Source organism: Neopelma chrysocephalum, unplaced genomic scaffold, assembly GCF_003984885.1.
Source record: "Neopelma chrysocephalum unplaced genomic scaffold, ASM398488v2 Primary Assembly neopelma1_42b, whole genome shotgun sequence".
Classification (NCBI taxonomy): domain Eukaryota; kingdom Metazoa; phylum Chordata; class Aves; order Passeriformes; family Pipridae; genus Neopelma; species Neopelma chrysocephalum.
In genome coordinates this window covers 3,921,631-3,949,464 of record NW_020897701.1, presented here as the reverse complement: position 1 = coordinate 3,949,464, position 27,834 = coordinate 3,921,631, and the positions used below count along the sequence as shown (strand labels likewise).

The 27,834-nt window shown below is 42.4% G+C and overlaps 1 protein-coding gene across 1 annotated transcript; it reads left to right on the top strand.

Annotated features, from left to right (window-relative positions):
- The first annotated feature begins 8,701 nt into the window (after window positions 1-8,701).
- Window positions 8,702-24,423, top strand: LOC113964663 (transmembrane protease serine 11D-like). The gene is given in 10 exon segments (XM_027677169.1): window positions 8,702-8,794; window positions 16,909-17,032; window positions 18,262-18,377; window positions 18,803-18,870; window positions 20,456-20,619; window positions 21,600-21,638; window positions 22,701-22,881; window positions 23,107-23,372; window positions 23,717-23,859; window positions 24,262-24,423. Coding segments are annotated over 10 exon segments (1,356 nt in total).
- The last annotated feature ends 3,411 nt before the right edge of the window (window positions 24,424-27,834 follow it).

Here is a 27,834-nt window from a genome sequence, read left to right as displayed (position 1 = left end):
GGTCTCTTACAAGCAGATGACTGCTGTGCCTTCAGAAGGGGGTGTGGGTGCAGTGTGTCTCACACTGTGCACACCATCTTTCTCACTGTCAGTGGAGCATAGGGGTCACCAACCACAGCAGCATCAGGCCCTGCAGCAGGCCCTTGACTGTCCACTCAGTCCAGCTCTGCTCCCCTGCCAACTGGGAGCGGGGAGTGACTTCTGCCCATTTGGCTCTGAGGTGTTGTCCCTGCATCCCTTGCAAATGTCACCAAGGTCTCTAACATTACCCAGATGGTCTCAGAATTTTCTTACTGACTCGTCCCTGCACAGGCACAACACAGGAGCTGGCTTGCCACTGCCAAAACTTGTCACCTTGTAGTTGTTGCGTGCCGGAGTGTGCTGACCTGGCTCCCTGAACACATGGTGCCTAGCAGTGTCTGTGCATAGCAGAGATGATTGAGAGAGATGGAGGCTTCTTCTGTTTAAGTCCAAGAGCCTCATCTCTCCCCATGTAAGGGAGATACCCAGTCTGTTTGTAGCATGCAGATACAGCCTGAGAAACACAGCTGTCACCAGCACTGTTTGATTCCATGTCCACACCCAAACGCTTTGTGAGCCTGACTCCCTGCACCAGCGTTCTCTTTTTTTAGCAACCCAAACCAGGGCCTGGCCCACCCAGTTTCAGCAGGTAGGAAGGGTGAAACATCCTGAGAACCCTGCCTGACTGCAGGGAGCTCTTCTGTATGCTCAGCACAAAAATATTACTGCGTTGTTATTGCAGCCCTATTATAGCTAAGTATTCCGTATGTATGTCTCCTGCTTTAGTGTAAATATGTACAAGTACCGGGGGGAGGGCAGTCCCCTTATATCCAAAAGAAAAGAAAAAAAAGATAATCCTTAAAAATGCTGTGTTCCAGCTAGTAAAAATCTTGAAGCACAGACTGTCAATGTTTGCAGTGGAAGGTTGCTTGTTATGGAAAGATTGTGTCCCACCTTGTGCACTATTTGTGTTACTGAGTGTTACAGGGTACCCATGGTCTGCACTTTTCTCTGTTTCCTGCAGGTAATGAAACTCCAGGCTTACTAGACAAGTCATCTGTGGTTGCTGCTAATCTTTGCTGCTGGGACACTTTGAGCGCAGGAGGGAATTTGGATCAGTCTGTCAGAATAAGCCCTCTCTGATTGCTGAAGCTGAGAGGTGCAGACAGTTGTATACAGCCAGGCCAACACTGTTCTTGCTGGTGATGGTCTAGTGCAGCTCTGCACAGCATGGACAGGAGCAATGAAATGCAACATGGATTGTGTCTGTCATATGTTGGTGGCTACTTGCATGGCATCTTTGCTCCGTATTCCCTGAGTCTGGTATCTCTGTATTGTGACTGTGACATGGCCTTTAGTGTGACAAGAAGGTTTCTGACTCCGTGAGACTGCAGGGTCCACTGGGCTGGTACTGAAGAGCTGTTCCTCTTTGCTACTCAGCAGTTCAAACATTGGTATTCTTTTTTATTCCTCAAATTTTCCTTGCTCCTTTCTGGAGGCATGAGAATAATAAAAATTTCCATTTTTTTTCCTCTGCTTAGCTGAGTTTAGTTTCTTGTCATTTGTAGCAGCCTCAGCCTACATGGGCAAGTGCTCCAAGGTTTAATTTCCAGTATTTTTGATTCTCGTCTTACTGTTCCTCACCACCACTTTCCCTTTCCTGATTTAGAAACCATACCTGTGCTTGAGATCATGTCCGCTTCTATTTCCTTGAGTCTCCTTCTTCATTACAGACCATTGATAACCTGGAATTATTCTTGTCTTCTCATGGACATGTTGTTAATTTCATCTTTTGCAATAGCAATAAGTTAATTAAATATCTCTTCAACTTTCTAAAACAATTGTGTTAAACAGAAAACACAAATACCAAATTGCTTTTCTTTTTGGAGTCATCTTTCATTCCCTAGAGATGTACGTAAATGCAAAAACAAATTGTAAGGAGGGATATTTTTTCTTAATCTCTCTGTTCCTTTTCCCCTTTTTTACTTTGCCTTTAAAAAGACTTGTAGCTTAGTCTCCAAGCACATGTGTTGTTGCCTGTATCTGAACAGTCACCCCTGAAGTAACGTGAAGAAATCTTCAGCTAGTGGATATTAGCACAGCTCAGTGCTGGGTAGCCCAGTGAAGATGATTTGAGTCATCGGTAGACCTGCACCAGCCTATCAGTTCCTGTTCTTGCACTGAGTCCTACCCAGGCAATTCATTACAGCAGCAGCCAGTTGTTCTGGCTTCTCTGTGTTTCAAGAAGAACTGCCCAAGGAGAGGTTAAATACTGTGGTGATAGCATGTACTGTGGGCAAGTCTATGTCTCAATAGCATTTATGGAAGAAAATGAGAGCTGTCGTGGCAAACATGATGAGGAGGAGTTACAAGGGTTGCTGAAGCAATTCTGGTGACACATTACTAGAGCAGGATCTTGTTAACGGATTAGTGTTTAAGACAATTCTTCAGCATTCTGCAAGTCAGGGCAGTTCTGGATAATGTACATTTCTCAATTAGGGAAGAGATTGACAAGGTAGCAGGAGGCTCCAAACAAAAAAATTTCTTCACAGTAATTTAATAAGGAGGAGGGTTTTTTTAGGATTAGCCCAAGTGAGAGACTGAGTAAATGCTGCTTGACTCAAGCCTTAGATGAAACTATACAATTTGCTCTTAAGGGTGCAGGAAGAAAAACAAGATGGAAAAAAAGAAATTGTAGGGTCACAGGTATTAAATAATTACTGCTGTATCCACTGGCTTTGGATCCCTCTCCATCTGTTTGCAATAGGCATGAGTTCAATTAAGTTGGAAGCACAGCAATAAAAAAGGACAGCTGAAGTTTGAAGTTTGCTTATGCAGTAAGCTCTGCTGTAAGTAATTTCCAGCTTGTACATAAGCTGTTTGGACTGGCTGCTGCTGAACAGAATCTTGGATATTCTGTAGCTTGTGCTAATAGAGTTCTAGCAAAGCAACCTATCCTGTTAGTGTTTTGTTAGGGGCAAGTCAAAGCAGTGTTCTAAAAGGAGGAAGTTACCAAATGCCTTTTCAAAGCCTGAAACAACACTTACCTTTGTTTGCTTATGGCATACTTAGTGTGTCCTTTATGCAAGGAATGAGAATGAAGTCATAGGATGTGGGATTATTTAGGTGACACTAAAGGTGACACTAAATGTACCAGAGCATTTGTGGACCAGATGGGATGTGAGCACTTTGTGGGGAGACTCCAGACTCTCTAAGCTATGTAGGAAACTTGGGGGCTTAAGATGAAGCTGTGAATCTGCTCTGGGAATCAGTCACATGTCAACTCCCTCATGGATTTTCTTCTTTCTCTTTAACAACAGAACCATGGTTAATTAAGTGACACACATGCTTTGCTACCATAGGGTGTTTCTGCTCAGATACTATTAAAAACTTTTTTTAAAAGTCTAGCTTTTTATTAAGTTTTTTCCAGCTTCAGTTCCTGCAGTTACTGTGCCTGAGTTTTACTTTGATTATCATGTTCGGGGGGACCTGACCTCAATAATATTATCTGGTTTGGACATACCAGGTAGATTAAAACTCAGGCTAGAGCAGAGTCCCAATTTGGATTGAAGGCTTGAAGTTCCAAGCATATTTTGACTTGAATTAAACAGATGATTAATAAAATAAACTTGGCAGTAAATCCTCTGGCAGTGGTAATCAATCACAGCCCTATGACAGTCTCAGCTACAGCAGCACTACCAAGTGAAAAAGCAAATGTGAATGAGGGTCCTTGCATAGTGAAAACTTGTCTCCCAAAGTTTCATAATGAAAGATACTACCTCAATAAAATTGGAAAGGAAAGATTTAGTAGCTATTGTTTGTGTGTTTATCCTGATAAAGATGTTCTCTTCTAGGAAAGGACACTCAAACTTAGGGACAAGCCAAGTCATAAGGTGTATTGGGTGTATACTGTGGTTTTTTCCTCATATAAAAGTTTGAATATGCCTTTCCTGAATACTTGAAAAGAATGATTTAAAACATATTTGTGCTTAATATTTAAAATATTGCTAATATATTAGTGTGCCACTAAGAAACTTGTGTGCAACCATGAGGAAAAACATACCGTATGGAATTTGGACTTGCATTTGCAACAATGGGTAGCAACAGAGCTGTGTTGCAAACTTTTTTGTGCCTTTAATTATACAGGCCTAACCTTTTCCATTCCAATTTGCACAGCCTATAGGTAGCCTTTATTTCCTGAATTAGCTGCAGATCACAACTGCGACACAGCTGCAGTGTCCTGCACCGGGGACTGAACTCTCTTTAACTTGTGGCTACAAAAGTGTGGTGAGGTCCTCACCTCAAAAGCTCTACTTGTATTGACTTTTCCTTCAAGGAAGAGCAATTTGTCTGGCAGGGCCCTCTGTAAATGCAAATATTCTCTCAGGAAGTTTCTATTCTAATGTTAATATAGGATTGTTATGAATAAAGTGGGTTTTGTTTCCTTGGCAGGTGCCTTGGTAACTGGGCAGCTTTGGAGGAGAAAATATGAAGAACATGCTTGGCTCATCAATCACTGATGCACTAATGTCATCCCAGTGTCCACATGTGAAAGAAAAAGTAAGTCTCTGCCTTGATTTCAGGTAAGTGCCCATTGTATACCACACCTCACTTGCCAAGTTTTGGGAGAATCTAGGAAAATTGCAGTGTCTGAAATTCAATGTCTGAAATTAATTTCAGAAAGGACAGTGGCAAATTTCGGTCATGTGCAAGGTATGAGGTGCTGTTACCTTAGGCTCTTTCAGATCAGAGAAATGCCATCCAGCTTACCTGAGGGGCCACAGCCCCTCTCTGGAGTCTGATGTGTCATCAAATACAGACACTACACAGAGAGGGCTTTCTGTGACCAGGAATACTGGTTGCTGCAGAGCACAAGCTTCATCTGTACCTGAGCCTAATGTGCTGTTGAGTGTTGAGAAGCATGGTGCCTATAGTTTATTGGCAATTGGACTAGATGATCCTCGTACTGTTGAACTATTCTGATGAGAGTGTGCCATGGTTCCTTAGCTGACTAAGAGCAAAGACACCAATTCATCCTTCCTGTGGCTACTGACCTAGCTAGGCAGGTCAGACCACATTTTGCTCAGAAGACAGGTGGGGAAAACATCGATTCCAAGCTGGCAGTTGTTCTATCACAGGACTAATAGTACTTTATTGTTCTCATGAAGGAATGCCTGGCAGTTGAATGAACTAGATCCTTGTGGAGTAATCAACGGAGGACACCTAGGGAATTTGAGATACAGCAACCAGATTATAGTGCTTCCTGATAGCTTTTTTTTTAAATTTCTGGTGCTTTGAGTCAGGGAGTTCTTGGATCACAGAGGTGAAATCATCATACTTAAGAGCTCTATGTGGCATTTTCTTCCCTGAAAGATTATTCCCTTTGAATGTGTAAAATATTTGACATTTTACATTCCTTGCATGCATCAAGGAGTCAGGTACCTGATCTGATAATATATGACAGTATTTTCTTTTTTTAAATCTACTGCTCGTTTGAAGTCCTAGAGTTATTGTATGAGAAGAAACAGTGAATAGTGTTTTCCTCTTCACATTTGCTACTCCACATGTTACTTTCTAGACCCCTATCCCTTCCTCTACACCTTTGTCAGGTTGCACAATCCTGGTCTATTTGGGCATCCCACACATAGAATCTGCTTTGTTCATTTGATCAGCTGTACTGCTTCTTTTGGGACCTTTTACTGTTACTCTGTATCAGAGATGGGCAAATGGACTAGAATTTAATGGAATATTCAGGATGTAGGTGTAATGTGGATTAATATTGTGATATAACTTTGTTTCCTTTTGCTTTTCTGTTCTCTTGGTAAGTAGTTTGCTCTGAGACCAACATGATGTCTTGAAATAGTCTTTTTGTCTCCAGAAAACATGTACTTCAAGGTTCTCCTTTTAGAGGATTTTTATAATTTTATGTGATTCCTGTCTTTAAAATTCTGCATGATAGTATTTGATCTTCTGCCTTTGGGTGTCTGTAGAAATGGTGAATCTGATGCTGATATAGTTCAGGCAGAAAAATGATAAACCAATCGCTTGTACTAGTCAGAACTGAATCAAGATCTGCTTCCCATTTTGTGGATTTCCTAGCTGCCTGTGCCTGAAACAGTTCTTCACAGCGTCTAGAAATCCAGTATTATCTGAGTGATTATTGTAAAATGTTTCACATTTTACTTCAGAATAATTAAAATAATAGGAATAGTAGTTCCCTGGGATTTCCCCATTCCACTGCCTTCCTGCCCCCATGTTTCTTTTATTCCTGCAGTGTCCAAGTCCTTGTTTAAGGTAAGCATTCTGGTTTTGCGCCATCAATGTCTTAGAGAATTCTGAGAAACACAGAAAGCACTGTTTTGGCGTTCTGCCACTGTATCCTGTTCATATCAGACTTTTTAAACTTCTTTTGTTTATTCTTTCACTTTTGTCAACTTCTATCCCATTCTTTACTTGAGGTTGTAATATCTACCATAGGATTCAGAACAGGGCGTTCTGTGTGCATAAGTCTGCTTTCTCCTACTTGTCAGTTTGAAATTTCTGTATGGTCTTCCTGATGTGGAGTACAAATCCTGTTTCCCTCTCACTTCTGGTGGAAATTTGGTCATCCTTTAGTGGGCCTAATCTACTCTAGAAGCTCCTCAGTCCCTGGTGAACCTGAGCCTCACTGCCTTACTCTGTTGCTTTAGTCATGCATTGAGACTTTGCCTCCTCACCAGCTAGGTTATTGTGGGGGTCCTTGTCTTTTGCATCTTATGTCCTGCTTCCAGAATGTCTTTGCTTTCTTTTGTGTGGTGCCCAGTTAGACCACAACACCTGGCTCCTTCCCAGCATTTCCCAACTTGTCCAGACTTTTTTTGAAGTTTGGCAGTGTAGCACCAGAGGGCACATCAGTACACTCTCTCTGGAATCAGGAACTAAATCTGTTTGGTATCTGGCAACTGAACCATGTATGGCTGTTTCCTGTCCCTTTTTCTCAGCTGGGGTTTCTGCTGCAGGGAAGTCTTGTCAGTACAAGAAGATAGACACCTTGTGCAGAGACGGGGACCATCAACCAGGAATATTACATCCTTTATCATTTTAGTGCCTTTCTGTCATGAAACTAGGGCTGGAAAAGCTTTTCAGTGCCCTAAAGAAGCCTCCTCAGTTTTACCTCTTTCCTTAAGCAGCAACAGGGTTTTTGCCTGCTGGTGAGACTGTTCGGGGATTGCCATGATGGCTCTGTGTTGTGCATTCTTCCAGCTATGGCACAATCAAGTCACAAGAAAGGGCTCTATGTCTGAGGATCATGGGGTGCCTGGAATGAATATGTCTTTGCACCACCTACACACAGGTCAGGTAATCATGTGACACTTGATACTTTACCCTGGAATTGTCACCCTCTAGCTAGGCTTCTGACTGCATTTCTCTTGCACATCTGGACTGACTCAGGTGTTCCTATATGGGATGGCGGTGCAGCTTCCAGTTAAAGAATTGAGAAGCAATTACATTCTATGTGTCATTAACAACCATATTCATCCTGTTTTGTAATAATTTATGCTGAGACATTGACTGAATTTAAATTATGAGAAGATGAGGCTTATCTTTAGCCTATGTTTCATTCAAAAGAAGCTAGCCTTCTCTGAAAGTCAGTCTTCCTATTACTTGGGTATGGACTTACTATAAGGTGAAAGGAAGAGCTCCAGACATGTAAGGTGTATTTGCATCAGTGTGTTACTAAGCTGGTGATCCCTGAGCTGTAGAGGGGTCAAAGGAAGGTCAGTAAGGTGGAGGAAAAGAGCCCTAGAGGTTAAAAAGTTTATTGCAACAGAGCAAAGAAAATAAGTGCCACACGCGTATCTTGTGTTGTTCTATCTTCTTTACTTGCCTTCTGAAACAAATCTTTGTGTAGGGCTATGTGGTAGTATATATCTTCTAGTAAGTTTGATGGTACTAAGAAAACTTAAAACCGAAAAAAGGATTCCCAAGAAAAGATTGAGAAATGTTACTTTAGGTTAACTTTAGGTTAGAGTTTGTGCTTGTGTTAATTGATTGCCAGCTAACTTGCTGTCACTAGCAGAAGTGGAAGTTCTTATTTAGACAACCTGCAAATCTTTATATCAGAAATGTTTATGACATAGAAGAATTTTTCCAGGACAGAAATGTGTGTGTGGCTGGGTGACCACAATTAAAATTAGCACCTAAGGAGTTAAAGAAGAATGAAAAATTTAAATTTAGCTGTTGCTATGAGGGCAAATTCTTGTCTGGCCGAATGACCAATTTCAAGGAAGTTCAAGGGAGTTAAGAGGCACATGCCACTGATTCTCCATCTGTTTATGTCAGGTCTGTATCTGGCCTAGGACTGAACATTGTCTCTTTTGAGCATGCAAATTTTCTGCATTGGTCCTGCCCATAATTTCTGATTTGTTCTTAATTATACCAAAGAAGGAAATACACTCCGCGTCCTTGCAAAATTTTCATGGCTCTTCTGATTTGGGGTGTTGCAGGGTGTAGCTAATACTCTGAGAAGGCTTCGGGATTCCTGGATGAAGGGTGTGATGAAAGAAGTGTATTGTTATTGTTTTAGGGGAGGAATCATGCTACTGGGTAAGCCTCTGTCACTGAGACTTGCTGGACTTGTTTGTTCTGACTTGCCTATGACTCCTTTCTTTCTTAATTCAGGAGATAAAGCCTCAAGTCTATGCTGAGATGCTGCACAGTGTGTTGTGGCGTTTAGGACAGTGCATCTCCCGGACAGAAGAACTTCTTGCCAGCCTCTCAGTGGTACCCAGAGGTGAGTGCCACAGGCTTCTGTCTTGCTCCTTGGTAGTTTGGACAGCATGGCTATATCATGTGTAGATTTATAGGGCAGTTTGAGCTTTGACTGAGAGCGTGGGGAGAGTGGCACCAGTTCTGAGCTTGCTCTTGATTTGATTTGCCTTTCATGCAAATATCCTTCTGATATTTCAGCCTTTCTCCTCAACTAAAATGCATTTGTTTTCTGAGAATTCTGCAGCTCCTCTGCAGCATGATGTGACAAACTGAGGTGGCCTATGTGGAGAGCAGGCGAGAGCCATCTTACTGTACCCTGACTCTGATCTACTGTCTGTGCTGTTGCAGTTAGAATGTGTTGCAGTCTCAACTGCTGAACTAGAGGATGAGCAGAGTACAGTTGGTAATAGTAGCTTCTTGTGCTCTTGTTTATTTTCATGGACTTAGTGTGCAGCCAGTGAAGTGTTAATCTGTGCAGAATCAGCTTGGAAACACACCAAATCTGGCACCTGACCTTTTCTCCCACCCTGTCTTGGAATGAAAATCAGACTGAAAACCTACAAAGACTACAACTGCTAGTGTGTTGCCTCATTTTTGGAGTAGATTTCAACCATTCAAAGAAGGACAAAGGGAGGCAGGCAGAGCTATTTTTGAAGGCTGAAAAGCAGAGATCTACTGCCATAATCTGTGACTGTCAAACTAACAGAACAAGACACTTTACGATGACCAACACAGCTGGAAGTGGAAATCGGAGTGGTAAAGACGATGTAGAAGTTACAGAACCCTATCCTAAACCAACTGTAATCAGTAGCTTGTAGTTAATATTTTCTTTACACTGATATAGCCTCTGACATGTTGATGCAGATTGTAAAGTCCTTATGCAGTGAGTAGCCCTCCTACTTCTATTAAAGCTGATTTCAGAGTATGAGAGTCTTTTTCAAGATGTTGGCTGTGGGAGTCAACTATAGAAAGACACATTATTGATCAAGGATATTTCAGTTGTTGGCATTACAGTTATGTCCCACAGGCTGTTGAAGTGGTATGGGAGCCTAGCTCTATTCCAACAATTAAAGAGCTCTTAGCTTCCAAAGAGTTGTATGCAAAATGGATGAGAGAATAAGGAACAACAAACCTTTTGTGCTGATTGCACAGGTGATCTAATAATCAGGGAAGCCTGTATAAGCACCATTTTTCCTTCATGGATATGGTTGCTGGTAAGACATCCCAGAGATCGAAATGCTGCCCTTGAATCTTCATGCAAGTAACAAGAACAGTTGGAGCTGTTGTCTTTACCCAGCTGAAATGTGCTCTTGGGAAGCAGCAAGACCTTGGTAAAATTGGAGGGTTAAGGGGAGGAGCTCAATTAGTAAGTGGCAAATACATTACTGATGCTTTATCTGACTGCAGAGGGGTGGCATGCAGCACCTACTGTTTTTGTGGGATGTTCAAGGGTGTGGGGAGATCAAGCTGATTCAGTGTGACGCATAGAAGAACACACATTTCGTTTCTCTCAGCAGATCCCTTCAATGTCTGGAAGTCTTCCATTGTATCAGAATTGTTTTAGGAGAAATTAAACATTGAGTAATTGAGACTGGTAGGTAACTGACCTCATCCAAACAAGGGTCTCACTTAGGCAGGCACTAGCTTCCTCTGTTTCAGTTCTCAAAGTAGTAGAGGTTGTTCCATTCTTTTAAGTGTGTGTGTCCTGAGTATGCCACAAAAGAGCATAGGAGCTGTGTTAGGTTGGTGTGATTGCTTGTGGTAAAGGTGGGAGTGAAGTCAGCATATCTTGCTTTGTGGCCCTGTGCTTTTGCTACAGGGCTCCTGCACTAAGCCAGATGCATTTCGGTTGCTGCCATTACCAACCACCCTGCCAAGGCAGATAGCTTCAGGGACCTAGTTCGGATTTTCCAATCTCACCCACCAGGCCAGCAGATTAATCTGTTAAGTTGTCCTATGAAGAGTGTCTAGTAAGAGTGATTGTAGACGTGTACCTGAATCCAACATTGACTGGAAAAAACAGACATGACCATAAATGTGGAGAGATCCTCCTCAGCAGATCCACCCAACCTCTGCCACTGGCTCTTCTGAGAGTATTGGATTATCAGTTAGCAGGTGTATAATAATAAAACATAAAATAATAAATTCATTATAGGAAGGCAACAGCAGATCACATAGAAGAGGTTACATGTTTTCGTCTATGCAGAGTGTGGCAATACACTTCAGTAAACACCTGGTACCAGAAAACATTAATCTAAAGGCAAATCTAGTTTGGAGTGCTATGAGGACTTATCTTAAGAAGTAAAAAAATGTCGAGGGCAGATCTGTAAAACAGAACAGGGTAGCTGTTCCCTGCTTATCCAGCAGCTCAGTGACTAGGGACACATGATAAAGTTATACTTCCTTTTCTTGTCTGAGCAGACATTTTCTGATCAGTTTGCTGGTATCTTTTGCTGAGGCTTTTGATAACTCACAATAACTCAACCAGAAGAGATGGATAAGCTCAATATAGTGAATCAAATCCTGTCAGGCAGAGGTGGGAGCTGAACACTCATTAATTGTATTGTGAAGGAATATAGTAACCTTTTAGGGAGTTTGGTGCATGATGAGAGAGGAAAAATAGTTTGTCACCTGTGTACTGTGCTTGTCTTTTGCTTTTGGGTAAATGTTCCAAATTCAAAGGTAAAGAATTCATTTGGTGCTGATCAGGAATCCAACTTGAAATCCTATGTGTTTTATAGTTGGTTTCAGAAGGAAGACCAGACAATTTCAGCTCTGTCAAATTTCAGTGCAACTCTTCTTCCTAATGTGCCTATATCTACTAATGTAGCTTTATTTCTTGCTGTATTTCACTTACTAGAGTATCCTGTATTGAGGTTTGATTTAATATATCTCTATCTAAACAAAACTTTAGTGTATTTTAAATACTTAATTATATAAAAACATAGCTATTTTCATAATAATTCTTTTGGATTTTTTTTTTTCAGTATAGAATAACTTTTTGATGATCAAACCACAATGTTTGGCTCAGAGCCAAGGTGTGTAAACTAGGAGGCTTAATAGTTCACTTTTCCGGACCCAAATTAACTGTGATATAAAATAGAAAGGTGCTGCTGTCTCCATGGATTGTCTTGGGCCCTTTGGGAATGGCATAAGTTTACAATGAAAACAGGGCTTTTTCGCCGATAATATTGCCAAGATAAGCAGTTTCATACTGAAATAAAAGATCGTGGGTTTGAAACTTCTCAAGAATCCACTGCAGACTTAGAGCTGCCAGATATAGCTGTGAGGAGGTGGTTTTCAGAGCAGAGAGGATTTGGCTTTCCAGGTGTCCCAGTGGAATTTGGATGCTGATCTCTTGCTAAGGTATGCTAGAGGGTGAATGGATTGGTGTTACCTGAATTCCCTTGTCCGCCCCACTAAGAGTTAGTTTGCAGCTTACTGGAGTTTGGGCAATAAAAAAAGTCGAAACCTGTGATATAAGGAAGCACGACAAGTGGGGCTGATTCTGGAAGGCATTTACACAGACAGTTGTGGTATTGGGGGGCCTTCTGAGGAAAATGCCTGTCTATTAAGCACTGCCTCTTTGCCACAAGAAGAAAGAAATCATGCATCCGTGCTGAAGGTGATGAAATAATTTCTGCTTCTGCTTTCATCAGCACTGCAGAGGATCAGTGCTTCTCTGGCCAGCAAGTGTTGATGGAGCAGAATTTGCTTGGTTACTAGAGTGCAGAGAAACCATGTCTGATTCCTAAACAGGGAGTCCCACCTGCCACTAAACTATTTAACTATGGAGCTGGATGTCCCAAGCACAGGAATCCCTGTCAGGTAGTTATTCTGGTAGAGCATGACAAGCTTGCCCTCTGTGGCACAATAGCAAGAAGTCTACGCGAGCAAAGAGCTAGTTGGAGGTGTAATGTGTATGAATAATGAATGCATTGACTGGTCATAACCTGAACAAGAACTGGCTTTCACTAACCATCCTAGCCTCTGTCTCAGCAGAGCTAGGCCAACCTAGTTGTGAGATAAAATAGACAAAAAACCCCCAAAATATGGGGGCTGCTGAGCTGGATTCTGCACACAGACAGTACAATTGAAGGATACTGGCAATTGTACACTGTGGGAGTTGGTGAGATTTGGTCCTTCCATTGCAAAAGAAATCCTTTTTCCTGTTCTGTTACTTATCTTAGCAAGATGGAAGTTGAAAACATCCTGCTGAAGGGAGGAAACCTTTTTTTTTGAAAAGATATTTCCACTTTAACTTATATATCCTATATACTAATATATACCCTATATACATATTATTTACCTATATGGGGATGTTGGTTGACACCATGGGGGTGTTGGTTGATGAGAAGTTCAACATGAGCAGGCAAGGTACACTTGTAGCCCAGAAAGCCAACCATGTCCCGGACTGATCAAAAGAAGTGTAGCCAACGGGTCCAGGAAGGTGATTCTGCCCCTCTACTCTGCTCTTGCAGAGTACTTGGAGTACTGCATCCAGTTATGGGGTCCCCAGCATAAGAGGGACATAGATTTGTTGGACTGAGTCCAGAGGAGGGCCATGAAGATGACCAGATGTCTGGAACACCTCTCCTAGGAAGACAGGCTGAGAGAGTTGGGGTTGTTCAGTCTGGAGATGAGAAGGCTCTGGGGAGACCTTATAGCACCTTCCAGTACCTAAAAGAGGCCACAGGAAAGTTGGAGGGACTTTTTACAAGAGCATGTAGGGATAAGATAGGGGGGAATGACTTTAAACTGACAGAGGGATTTACATTAGACATTAGGAGGAAATTCTTCACTTTGAAAGTGGTGAGACACTGGAACATGCTGCCCAGAGAATCTGTGGATGCCCCATCCCTGGAAGTGTTCAAAGCCAGGTTGGATGGGACTTTGAGCAACCAGGTCTAGTGGAAGGTGTCCACGTCCATGGTAGGGGGGTTGGAACTGGATGATCTTTAGGGTCCCTTCCAGCCTAAACCATTCTGTGATTCTGTGATATGAAAGCAGAAATATATGGAAGTGCTTCCTTTAAACTGTTTTCTGAAAAAAATTCCAAGTGAAATCAGTATCAGAAGTGGAGTAGGCTTTTATTCCTCATCTTCCATGTTTTTGTTTCCCCTGGCATTACAGCAGTTCCTGAGGTATCTGTTTCCCCTTGCAAGTCTATATGACCTGTAGAGAACAAGCAGTTCCGAAATGTTGGAGGAGAAGCAGGTCTGTGCAGCCAGTGTTTGTTGCTGTAGCTTGTATTTGCACAAAAAGGAAATAGAGACAGACTGTTGGAAGGACAGTGCTGCCTGTGAGAGCGTGAGTCCCACAGGTAGTGAGATGCTTGGTTTTCTGAATCTTAAGCTTTTGTAGCTGAGGCATAAAGCCATGTCTTGATGAAATCTGTATACATTTCAAGAAACACGGCAGTTATAATACCAGAGTACTGTTGCCTCAATATCTGCAGGGTCAGCCACATGCTACCAGGACTGTGCTGTGCTTTCTCTGTGCCAAGAGCAATGAAGGAATGGTGCTCCAATTGCCATTCTGGTGGAAGCACACTGGGGTGAGGACAGTTGCAACACGGGGAACCAGTCTGATTGAGATGGATGGTAGGGGCTCAGGCTGGAAGCAAAAACTCTCCAGTGAGGAGAGCAAAATAAGATGCTAAAGCAGCATCTTTCAAGCCTGGGAGGTGGCTAGCTAAGGAGGGGCACAGGCATGTTGCTGAAGTGGGCTATTCTGATGAGCCAAGAGGCTTGCCCTTGAGGGTAGTAATTCACTGCCCATGAGGTATGCTGCAATTCCATAAACTGGGACTGTGAAAGACTATGAGCTGTGAGATGAGTGTGGGAGTACTTCATGGGAGGCTGCAGTGTATTAAAGAAACAAGCAGAACAGTCCCACTGGTCTTGGGTTTTTATCTGAATCTCTCCATCAGTTAAACCCTCAAGGTTAATGGATAGTTTATACAGTGAAGGTCTAGATGTCGAGAAGTCAAGGCCTCATTGGAAGCAGTTGAGTTCCAATGTGTGTTATTTATGTGCTTTTATTGCAACTTGGAGTTTGCAAAGAAAGTAACTTTGGCCAGCCTGGGATTTCAGGCTCCTATCAACTGCCCTACAGTCTATTTTGCAGAGCCTTGCCATCACGGAACTGAGCTACTCTACTGGGGAGAAAACTTGGGCTGTGCATTGCCAGAATAGAACTTTGCCCTGTAAAGTAGGAACAACAGAAGCATAGATACTGGGCTTCTCCGTAGTATGTGACTCTGAAGCAGAAGACTTGTTCCTGGTCACCTGTCCTGTGTATTTTTGTAACACTAAGCTGCTGGTTGTGTCTACCTGCAGTTGTGATGCTGGCTGAAGCTATCCTGTTTAACTCTTTCTTCCCAGTATGCCACCTCTTTCAGCAGGTAAAAATTAGCCTGCTTCCCTTCTTAAGTAATGGACTGGACTGAGATACCTGACAGCACTCTGACTAGCCAAAACCAAGGTTTTATGTGAGGAGATTAAACTTTTAGTTGTTTTCAACTCCCCTGTCACTTGCTGAGCATATCCTGACTGCAGACCTCTCAGCTTCTTCCTCTGTAGTGCTCTCTGTTTTGCTGTTGGTTTTTTTTGTTGCCATTGTCAGTTTTGGGTTTTGTTTTTGTTTGCTTTACTTGCCATCTCTTGCTTGTGGCTTTACTTGGCTTTCTTGCCATAAGAGCAGAGTGTATAACATCATTCTGCTCTCCCACCGCTTCACTGTCTTTTGCTCTTTGGGATTTGTGCACCATACCCCTGCCTTCACTCCTCATCTGCCCCCTCAGATCATTTCCTAAGACAGAACCTCTTCTGGTATCCTGCTCTCTTTTTACTGTGACTTTTTCTTTGACACCCTGTAGTCAGAAAACCTGCAAGACTTATTTTCTCTGCCTGCCTTTCTGTCTCTTCTTGCCCCCAGCTTCTCAGATGTTGCTCAGAAATGGCTGTGCCATGGGCCTGAAAAGGGGAAAACAGCATTTAGTATGTCTGGTCCACAGAAATACAACCATGGATCAATGGATTTAAAACATCGTGGTGACTAGCCAGCTCAGACCTCCTCCCAGGGCTGGCTGCTGCCATTTGTCACTCCAGGCATGTCTGAGAGATTATCTCACATGTTTTTCTGTTACCTTGTGCTAATGCAGACCATGACGTGGAGACTCAGTGTGTGACATGACAATTACTACATAGTGTGCTGTGGAATTACTGGGGGTCTTAAATAATTGTGCTTAGAGTTTTGCATCATCCTTCCACAAAGTTACTGAGGACATGTGCAAAAATGCAGTTTTCCTACTGTTCTCTTGCTTAATGCTGCACTGGAGGACATAAATGTAGGAGAATGGCTTATGTGCCTTTGTCCATGTGTGAGTCAAGTTCTCAACTCCTTTACAGATCTGTTATTGGCTTTCAGCAAGTCCCTAACTCTGGGTCTTGTTGCCATGTCACATTTACATAAGTAGCTTTTTCTCTCACAGACTGTCTGGCAGGAAACAGTATGTGGTCTCTTACAATGTATGTGTGGCTTCGGTGCAATAAACCCCAAACCCTGTAGGGAATCAGTGAATATTACTACTCATACCAACTAAAAATAACCAAAGCTGTATGTTATATGGCATGTCCAGTAGCCTAGAGTATCCTTGGTGCAGAACATATTTCATCAGTCATGAATTATTACATTTATGTTCAGTTTGAGTACCTGGGTGGGCAGTCCGCTACACTTGAAATCTGTATAATATTTCTTGATGGGAAATTGTCTCTACAAGCAATACCTGCAAAACTCTTTCTCAGGGTGTATGTGAGGCAACTGAGGAAAGTTAGAACACAGGAAATTCTCACTAAATATAAAGAAAAAGCTTTTGCCACGAGTGTGGGCAGAGACTGGACCAGGCATCCTGAGAGACTGGGATATCTTTATCCTTGGAGATATTAAAACCTTGACTGGACAAGAACTGGAGCAACCTGCTGTAGAGGGACCCAGTTTAAACAGGCGATCCAGGGTCCTTCTCTACCTACCTCATTTTGTGAGGTTTTCCAGCTGAGCTAAGCTGTGTACTCAGGATGTACTATTGGTTTTGTACTAGAGCTGAATTTCTCCATGTTGTTTTCTTCAATACAGATAGTGATCCAAATGGACAGAGCAACGAGGCGTATAGAGCCATGGAAGATAGCAATCATTGTTGTGTCGGTGATAGTAGGCTTAGCCCTCATCATTGGCTTGATTACATTTTTTTTGTGTAATGGTAAGTGCACCACTCTTTTGTTGTCACAAGTCTTCAGGAATCTCTTGTGTTTCACCTGCTATTGTTGTCTTGTCTAATCATTTAGGTACGCGATTCACCCCTAGTATAGAAACCCCATGAGAAAACTCTCTAAACCCTATTCAAGATCTGAATTGATTTGAAAACCTGCAAGAATACTTGAAGTACTCTTTACTTGAATCAGGGATTTCAGTTTTAACCATCTATTTTTTTCTTGTTTTGCGCTGGTGCCTCCACTGCTATCCATGATGAACCAAAGGATAGCAGTCTTCTGTATAAGCCAGAGGTTTGTCTAGTACTCAGGCTATGCATAGTAAGCTTGGTATTGAACAGGGTTTTTGCAGAAACTTAACCTGGCACCTCCAGATGAGAATATTACAGAAACAGAGAGGGCAGAGCTCCTGGGCTTTTTGGAGCCCAGGAGTCAGTCCTGGTTGCCAAGGGCTCAGTTTCAGTAGCAGATCACAGAATTGTTAAGGTTAGAAAAGAACTTTACGATTACCAAGTTCAACCATCTTGGCTCATGACTTGAAGCCAAGTCATTCCATTCCCAGCCACTTGGCTCATGAATGAAGCCAAGTCATTCCATTCCCAGTCTCTGAGATACAAGTGTGAATGGTTTTGAAATGCCTTCCTGCTGGAATGGAACTAATCATGTTGTCAGCTCACCAGGAGTCAACGAGGTCGTGGCTTGCATTAGGACACTAGAAGAAGCAGTGGCAGAGCTACCCTATATTATGGGGTCATTCTGCCATTCACTGGAGAACCAGATTTTAAACATAACCCAACTGCTGAATGGATGCAAATAGCTCTGTGTCACCTGCCTTTCAGAGGGGCAGGGACATGCCAGAGTGCAGCCAGGGAGGAGTGTGTGTCTACTGAGTCAGAAGGGACATATGTGGGCTGATTTGTCTCATGCTGTGCTCACCTCAGGCCAAAAAGAAGGACCCCAGAGAAATGTTGTAGTGGGTGTAATTTACAGCTACTTCAGATGGTCCTCAAAGAAGAAATGAGCCCCTAGCTGGTTCATGGAGCATCAGCATGGTCCAGACCCCCCTTTTCCCAAAGTGCTACTAAAGCTGTAATTCCACAGCTGATAGGATCACAACCAGAGCCTGAAACCCTTGCTTGTGCCGTATTCTATGAGGTACTGTTTGTCTTTGAATTGTACCAAAGGAGATCAGCTGCCTTTTTTTTTTTCTCCTCTATAGATCAAGACAGATATTACAACCTGTCTTTCCTAATCACCAATGTCAACTACGACCCTCAGTACGAAAGGCAAACCACAGATGAGTTCAGGAACCTAAGTGAAGAGATTGAAACCATGGTAAACTAAGATGTTTTTCTGTTCATGCCTGGGCTATGGTGAGGAGTTTTGCAATTGTGTGATTGGAAATAGTCAGAGGTGATTTTACCTCATCCTTAAATGTCTGGCCTTACCTGTCTAAACCTTGCTGTAGTGGGTTAAAGATGTGTTGCCGACTGTGTGCAAGCAGATGGTAAGCACAGGTGCTGTCTCTTCCAGCAGTCCTGTGGTGAAACAGGCAACCACAGAGCAGAACGGACAGTGAAATTTGTCATCTCAGCTGTTTATTTTGGATCTGCATCCTCTGATGGAAATTTAATGGTAGCTTTGGTGTAGAGATGGAGATCTGAAAGCATTTTCTTGTGCTTCAGAGGCTCATGAGACTTATATCATGAAAGCATGTACTTATTACAGGTGTATTTTAGCACACCCTTTTCTTTTAACAGATGTCTGAAGTATTCAAGGACTCCTTTCTAAGTAAAAGGTACATCAGGTCCCACGTTGTCAGTCTAAGGTAAGTAATGCGGTGGCCTGGAATAAGCAGGGATGTGTTAAATATATTTTCTTCCTACTACTTGACCATATGGAGCATTCCTGATTGTTTATGCTTGGGTTATACTGGCAGGATGACTAAGCCTTGTCTGGTTGTCACTCTCCTGCAGTGCTCACAACACTGAGGGCTCGGTTACCTTCAGAGGTCACCAAGGAAGAGAAATTTGGCCTTATACTTCTGCAGGTTGATTCCCTGAACACTAGTTGCTTGTGACTGTGATGCAGTAACTGGATTATTGGATGATCTTTGTCTTCACTACTAATTAACAGCTCGAGAGATGCTGAGTAAGCTCTTTATCACACTTATTGCTTCCCCTGGAAGCTTGGGCTGGTGTTTACCACTCTGCATGGTGTACAGTAGGAGAGTACTATTCTACTCCCTCTCTGAAAAGGTCTGAAGGAAAAAATGAGTCCACTGTGAGATACATAAATATAGACAAGGGAACATAGGCGTAGATACAGTAGATGGAAGGAGGTAAGTGGGACATACAGGTATAAAGGTCCTCGGTGAGAGGTTTTAAGTCTTTCCTCTGCTGTAATTATGCATCACTCTCAGTGGTAAGAGCCATTGCTTCCCTCTCCTCCACGCTACCTTATTTTGGAGTTGTATTTCTGTAAGGCTCAAATCTGCTGTGGAATATTTTTTCCTACACAGTAAAGAATGCCAAACTTTCCAAAAATGTCCTTCTTCACAGCACTTCTGGTCTTTCTTGCCTTTACCTGTCTCTAGATGGAATGAGTAGTTTGCTTAAACTGTTCTACATTGTTTTCTGGTGCTGGTTTCTTCCAAAAGCCTCCCATAGTGTACATCGACTGAAATTGCAGAACTTGGGAGCCAGACTTCAAGTGACCTCTTTTCAACTTTTAAGTTGATCGAGCAGTGTATCTCTTCCACTCTTATTTTCACTACAGATACCTTGTGCAACTAGGCACTGGTGCAGCTTAGCTGCATCTCTGCTGACTTTTCCTCAAGGCTTTGGTTGGTTTTCCTTGAGACTGTTGCTTTAAAATATTGGGCTCAACATTTTATAATGACAGTAAGTGATCTCAAACTATTGAGCATGTTGTATCTAAATACAATGGATCAAACTGGCCAATAAATGGACAAGTGACTTAAATGGAAAGAAATGCCAAAAGACCTTTTTAACTTCTGTGGCTCTAGACTGGATCTTTTGAATGGCTGTTGGGAATGGCATGTTGGGTATCTGTTGAAGGGTTTTAAGTTGCTGTGTTGTTACCACTGCCATTTGTGTCCTAGTGACTAGGATCTGTGTAGAGGCCAAAGGGAGCAATCCCTTCTCTGCTTCTCAGCTCTACTGCTTATAAAAGCTTCCAGAAAATTCCCTCTGATCATTGTCATAGTGAGAACCTTTTGCTGTCTGCTGACATGTCATCATCTTCCTTTACTTGTGCACAGCTACGCTATTTGTTCTAGATGTCTGTGCAAACCAGACGTTTCTCGTATAAACAGGCAGACAGTGCAAAGCAGACCCAGGAGCATTAGTGGGCAAAGAGGACAACACCACTCTGTTTGTGTTGGTTTGTAGCCCAGATCCTGGTGGAGTGCTTGCATCTGTTGTTCTGGTATTTAAATTTGCCTCTGCTGACAGTGAAGCAACGACCTGGGGTCACATCAACCGTGTGTTACGCAGAAGGCTGAAAACAACCTCAATGGACTTGGATGTTGACCAGTCTACCATTAGACTCACAGGCAAGTGCCTTAGGTTTGTGTTTTCAGCCAGGAATTGGTTCCTCATACTTTGCTGTTCATAGTGTAATCAGTTTCACTTTGGCATGCAAATATGGGCTATTCTTGGGGGTTTTTTTTGCCTTTTCAAAACTGTACGTTAAGCTGACAGCCTGGGAACTTGGAAGAAGTAGCATGCAAAACACTAAAACACACAGGCACTGATTTATGAGTATGAGCTCTCCTCTGTCCGTTACAGGCTTTATCTGTATGACCTAGTTGTGCTGAATGAGACAGACCCCCTCAATTCATCAAAAAAACAACTTTGTGACCAGGGGTTCACAAACTACTTTAAGGCACACATCGAATTAAACAAGAACCTGTATCACCAGGCACTGAAATGCAGAGTCCTCAAGCTATTAAAAAATGCAAGGATGAGATGGTTCCCTTCTCCACCCTCTGCCATTTCCTTTTGCTTATTTGACAGATTGCTGTGTTTGTAACAAAACATGAGGTTCCCTGGGCAGTAATCCTCTCCCATGAATCTGTCGCTGTTTACCATCTGAATCTGGCAGAGGGGTTTTTGTAGGAAAGAAATTCAAAATATTGCAGTTTAGCTCCAGTCAATCTCAGCACTGAGGATTTATGAAGACTGTTTTGACCACCTTGACACACTAAAGCTCAAAAGATGTCTGTAAGTGTTAGCTGGTTACTGTGCATGTTATACGTGTAGATGTAACTTGGGCCTACTTGCAGTCATATGCTGCTTTGGTTAGCCTTGAGCTAAGGCAAGAAAGATGTATCCTGTGGCCTTACACCTTCAGTGACGAACAAAAGCTTCACTGAACTTCTCTAACACAGCAAATTACTCCTTTTACCATACTTCAGTCCATGCAGCAATGCAACCCATTTAATTTGTGTTTCTAGGTACAGGGAGGGAATCTGTGCTAGATCACAGAGCATATGAGAGATATACTCACTGTGGTGTTTGCTTTTAATTTCAGAGTTGAATAAGGAAAAGGGAGATAACCTTTTAAACAACTGTAAGTACAAATGCTTTATAGTAAAAGTTCAGGGACGTGGTTCTAGAGGTTCTGTGTTTACAAAATTACGATGTTTTTATGAAACAAGTTGAAAAAAGAACTTATTTCATATACTAGAGCAGGAGAGAGTGCATGAGACATGGAAGACTTGAGCTCATTTTCTTGTAGTCTTGCTGTCTCTGTGCTGTTTGTAGAATAAAGCATTCTGACTTGGTGGTGGGAAGCACTTGCTTTAATGTTGGTTTTGGGAAGTTGGGGATGTAGATAAGCTGCTGTTAGCAAGTTTGCACAAGCACTACAGTTGTTCTGGGCAAAGACTATCGCTGGAATCTTTCAAAAAACATTTTCCTTCCTACCCCCTCCTCCATGCAGAAACGTTTGACAGCAGATGTCTGTCAGATTTGAGCTAAAAGGGCAGAGGGTGGGGGAGGGAGAAGAGCTGATCACAGTGAGAGCAAGGCAGTGGCTCAGCCCTGGAGATCGGCAGATTCTCAGTCCTTCTCTTGTTCTGTGCTCCCTCTTGAGGTCTTAAAGCTCCTATGGAAACAGGGAGAAGCATAAGTATCCTCCCAGGGGACTGCATCAGTCCCCTGCATGGTCTCAAAGAGTTTGTATGTTAGTTTTCCATCTTCAGATGGACCCTGAGAATTGGATCTAACTTTTTTCAGATGGGTAACACATGATTGTGCAGTTGGCACAGTAGCTGTAAGTAAATTATTGGAGGAAGAGGACACTACTTTTTTGTTGCTGCTGTCAAGGCTAATCTGGAGGTGACCTGACAAAATCCTTTCTTTCAGTGTCTCAGATACACAACCTTCAGTTCCCATAGGAGTACATATAGACTGGTGTGTCTGGAAACTGGCTTAATGAAAAAGTACTGACTCTTCTATCAAACTTCCTTGTTTACCCTGCATCTATCCTGAGTCACTTGTGGCCATGACACTTGGTTTCCCTGCTTTAGGTGAAGGTCATCTCTTGACAGACACCCTGCCCTGTTACATGTGCGTGTGCAGCCATGAGGGCCTTCAATCAGCTAAAGCAGAGCTGTCTTTTCTTTGACAGGCTGTGGAATACGAAGAGAGGCATTCTCCTTCACAGGAGTGGAGAGAATAATTGGTGGGCAGCGTGCGCGGGATGGAGAATGGCCATGGCAGGCCAGTATTCAGCTCGACGGGACCCATCGCTGCGGTGCATCAATCATCAGCAATACCTGGCTAGTGACTGCAGCCCACTGCTTTAGAGGGTAAGTCATCAGCGCCTTTCTGATTCTAAAGGCCTTAGGACTCTTGGGTGCTCTGACCTTTTGTGCCCCTCTAATGTCTATATCTGCTGAAAGATAATGAAGTTTGACTCTTCTCTTTCCTTAGGCAAACCTGATCACATTGCTTTCTGATGCTTAAATGGAGAGCTCAGCTCCTTTGGGGATCTTGTTTTGTGTGGCTGTGACATAACCTCAAATATCTTACAGAGGAACTAATCCTCGGAGGTGGACTGCCAGCTTTGGGATTCTGCTGAGACCTCCAAAACAGAAAAAACTTGTCCGAAGAATTATTGTTCATGAAAGATACGGTAACGTTATCCTTGATCACGAACATGATGTGGCTGTTGTGGAACTTGCATCTGCTATTGAGTTCACAAGTGATGTGCACAGTGTGTGTCTTCCTGAAGCATCTCACATTTTCCCAGACAACACTTCCTGCTTTGTCACAGGTTGGGGAGCTTTGGAGAATGATGGTGAGTGCCTCTTGCCTTCCTGTGCCCTGTCTTTCCAATCACATCAAGGATGTATCTTGTAGCCTGCAGTTGAATTTAGTACTGAAATATGTACAAAAATCCCTTTGTGCATTATGCTAAAGAGTATCTGGTGATGACAAAAGATAGAGAAGGGTTATGTTTGGGAACAATTGAAGGATTTTGGTGGATGGGGGAACTTTCTTATTTCTGAGACATTGTCTAGGTAGCTCCCTTAATTGCCTGTGATGGTAGAAAAGCTGCAGGAAGATCTGTCTACTCCTAATCTTTGCATGTTTTATGTTGCATACTATGTCTGCAAATTGTTGTACCACTTCTCCTTCTAGGCTATAGTGTTAATCAGCTTCGACAAGCAGAAGTGAAAATTATAAGTACTGAAATCTGTAATAGTAGACGAGTATATGGTGGAGTGATAACACCTGGAATGTTGTGTGCTGGATACTTGGAGGGGGAGGTGGATGCTTGCCAGGTAAGTTTGTTTATAGGTAATAGTAAAAAGAAACTAGGTGGAGTGGAAACTGATGTTTTCTAGAAATAAAATACACTTTAGGGAGTCTAAAGTTTATGGGTTTCAATATCTTGACAGATGCAAATGAAGAGCTGCATGGCTCATGGGCTTAAGTCTGAACTTCAGTGCTTGGGGTTTATAATGCACATATGAGAGAATAGAGATGTAAGGGAGTGGACTGGGAGAGACTGAATTAGACATAGGCTGTCAGCCTCTGTCTTGCCAGTAAACTGTGTGAAACTTGAATTATAGGTGAGGTCTAGAGAAAAATACTTGTCAGTTGTAACACAACAATTTAAGACTTGAATTAGTGAGGTGAACACTGTTTACTTTGTTCTTGCCTGTTGACATTTTTCTCCTTAGGGTGACTCTGGTGGGCCACTGGTACAGGCGAACTCCAGAGGAATCTGGTATCTTGTGGGAATAGTGAGCTGGGGAGATGAATGTGGAAAGCCAAATAAACCAGGAGTGTACACACGAGTGACTTACTATCGAAATTGGATCCGCTCCAAAACGGGCATCTGAAACCTGGAGCAGGTTAAGTTTTGTGGGCTGTGTACAACTATTCCTCTGACACATTCTACTCTGTGGTCACTGTCTAAAGAGCTGCTGGCTTAGCTTGTGGTCATGTATCCAAGCTTGGAGTAGTCTAGGACTTGAAATTGGTTTGGTCTACAGCCAGACAGGAATAGACTTGATGCATGTGACAGTTGTTTGCTCAGGAAGTAGTCTGTCAGAGGGACAACTACCTTCATCTATATACAATATACGGACCCTTTTTTCTCCATGGTCAAATGTCTTGGCCCCAGCTCTGATACCCAGGCGAAGTGTTTGAGCCCAAACAATCATCTACCAGCATCCAAGACAACTTATAACTGAAACGTGGCCCACCCATTTGCTGTCTGCTCACAAGGCCCTATCTATCCATAGACAAGCTACAATTCAGCTCTTGATTCCAAGGCTGCTGTGCTTCTGAATTCTTGAGCTTTTTCCTGCATCATTCCAGGGAGTGTATTATAATGAAGAATGGAAGATAGCTTAGAAAAGTCCTGGTTCCTAACATCACGTTGGACTCTTACTTAAGTGAATAGAGAATTTTTCCTTGCTGTGTTTTCCTGAAAATTAATTTGTGAAAAACACCAGCTCGTGTCCATCTTCTTTGACCAAGTGTATGCATGCCCACTCACCGCTTCATGTAAGCAGCCTCTACGACAACATTTGCCATGAGAGTGACTGCTGTACTTAAGACCAAAAACCACTTTATGTTCATACCAGTCTGTTGTCATATTAGAATATTTGGCTGAATTAATTTCCATTTTTAACTATCCAGATTGTATTTTTCTGAATAAAAGTCCTTTGCTTTTTGTGCTGGATGGATGATTGTAACAATATTTGTATGACCATTGTAAAAAAAAATGTCTCAAACTGCTTATTTTTGTGAATGCTGTTCTCAAGTCTTTATTATTGAGTATGTGCATCTTCAGCTGTATCCTGTAAAAAAAAAAGAGGTTTTGTATTACAGTGGAAATGCCTATCTCCTTCAGAGCAGGGTAGAACTCCTGACTGACTCACTAATCTTATGTAAAGATCTCTCTCTTCTGACGGAAAGTAGGAATTGCCTGTGTTGCATTGTCAGACTTTAGCAAACTCATTTGATCTCAACCACGCAAACCTCATATTCTCTCTGACTTGATGTTTTCAGGAGCCCATGTTTCTGTCTGCCAGGTAGGTCTCAAACACTTTCTACAACTCAGCAGCAGAACACACCTATTCCTAGTGAGAATGCTTTTCTTGGTGAGTCTGCAGGTTCTCCAACACTTTATGTGCTGTGGACTTAATTGCTAGATAATGAGCCACTCAACTGCTCTCTTCTCCCTCTGTGGTCAGAAGAGAAAAAACTTGGCAGAGGAGATACTGGCCACACTGCCAATACTTGGAGCTGGTCCAGTGCACTAAGCAAAGAAGAGTCTTACACAAGAAAAGGCTAACAATAGGCTTTTGGTGTGCTCTTACTTAAAAAGAATGGGGGAAAGGCCCTCAGTGGTTACAGTCTTAGGATCAAAGTTTTGTCCAAGTTCAGCACAAGTCAGTTGACATAGTCAATGGCAGTTCAGGGACCCCCTCTGACTGTGCAGCTCACTGCAAACGCTGCCAAACAGAGCAGCAATCCATCCAGTTAACAGAAGTATTTTGATTACACATCCTGTGAGCTGACTGTTTGCCAGTTCATAGATCCATACTCTTCTAGAAACTCACTGGAGGTACTGGAATATTTGGATCCCCAGAGAAGGTCTACGGCTGTTGTATGTTCTATAGTTGTGTATACCTGGCATTTAATTTTGTTTTTTGCAGGGAACTTTTCTCGTGGAATGTTGTGAGCTTCAGAAACAAAACTTGGTGGCTTAATTTCTACACAGGGAATAAAAACTGTCAGACTGGTTCCATAGGTCTGAACCCAAAAAATCTCATTTTAGTCCCTTCAGCATAACATGACTTTGAAGTATATTGCTTGTAAAGGAAGCTCAAAATCAATGTATGACAAGTATATATGAATTTTTTTTTCTTGGCAGTAGCAATTATCTTACCAGGATGATGAATGAAATTTGGTCTTTATGAAGAAAAGCATCATTACAAGATACTATGGATTTCCAGTTTTCAAAGTACTCTAGGTTTGGGTTTTCAAAGTGCATAACAGTTTACCCATCCTGCTGGATTTCACTTAGGGTTTTTAGTCTTGAAAATACCAACTTTCTGACTGGTTCCCCAAAACAGGTAAGTAGATGTCCAAAAAATTAATGTTGCATCTGCAAACTTTCCGATTGTGTTTCTTCTGGGTACAATATCTGAAAACCTTAAGCATTTGCACTGTATCAAGTGCTGCAGTAAATCTCATTCTCCAAAGAGGTACGCACAAGGCTGAAAAAGCGAAATTGTCATTTGCTTAAGGAGCTGCCAGTTCTGAGCATCTATTCGGAGAGATACAGTACCTGATCCGCCTTAATGCCGAGTGCCAGCACAGTGCAGCCAGGAGGATGAGGATGAAGAGGACCTGGTATCTACATGGTGTATGTTTTGGGAGCCTATGTTTTGGACTGCCTTGTGGAGTTTTTCCTTGTAGCAGCTGGAAAATTCTGATCCAGTTTGCTCTGGAAGTTATGTAGTTGTAGTTTACATGCTCTGAGTCCTCTTGGTAATGCAAAGCAGTATAAATGGTGACTATCAAGAAGAGCACTTAAAAGAACATCCCTCATCCACTGGGAATGTTGGTGTGGATGGATGTGACGGGTCTGAATCCCTTACTTGTGGCAAAAATATGCTGATCTCATCCTTGAGGGAAATTATGGAAACCTGAGGCCAAAACTTCTTATCTGGTTTAGGTGGTCTAGCAGATTTGTACCTTTTAAGGTGCATTCTCACCTATTTGTGAGGAATGAACATTTTCACTCAAGGCAGAATGGGATGTATCTGACTATACAATCATGCACGATGCACAGGAATGTAATTTATATGTAAATTTAATAAAACCTGTTAAATTTACCTTCTGTTTTCATGTACTTGCTAATTTCCTCCACCACACCAAGCTCCTGTAAGTTGGAGATGCCTCTGTTTTAGAATGTGTTACTATGATCCTATACCATGGATTTATGTGCTGACTTTTATGTAATCTTAATCATCTGGATTTATTGATGTGTTTGAAGAGTATAATGGGGAGAAGAACATAACTATTAGAAGAGCAAAACGTCATCCAGACTTGGACAGAATTTACCCACTTGGCCAGAGGTTATCCAAATTTATGTGGAGGTAAATAGGTCCCATGTCATCCACTAGAGGGTGAATCGTATTGTACAAGAACCTTAAGCTCTTGGCTGCTGGTGGTGCTTTCTCAGCTAAGTAGAGAGGAGAGGAAGGACAAGGCACTATGTCCTGCTGCCTTGA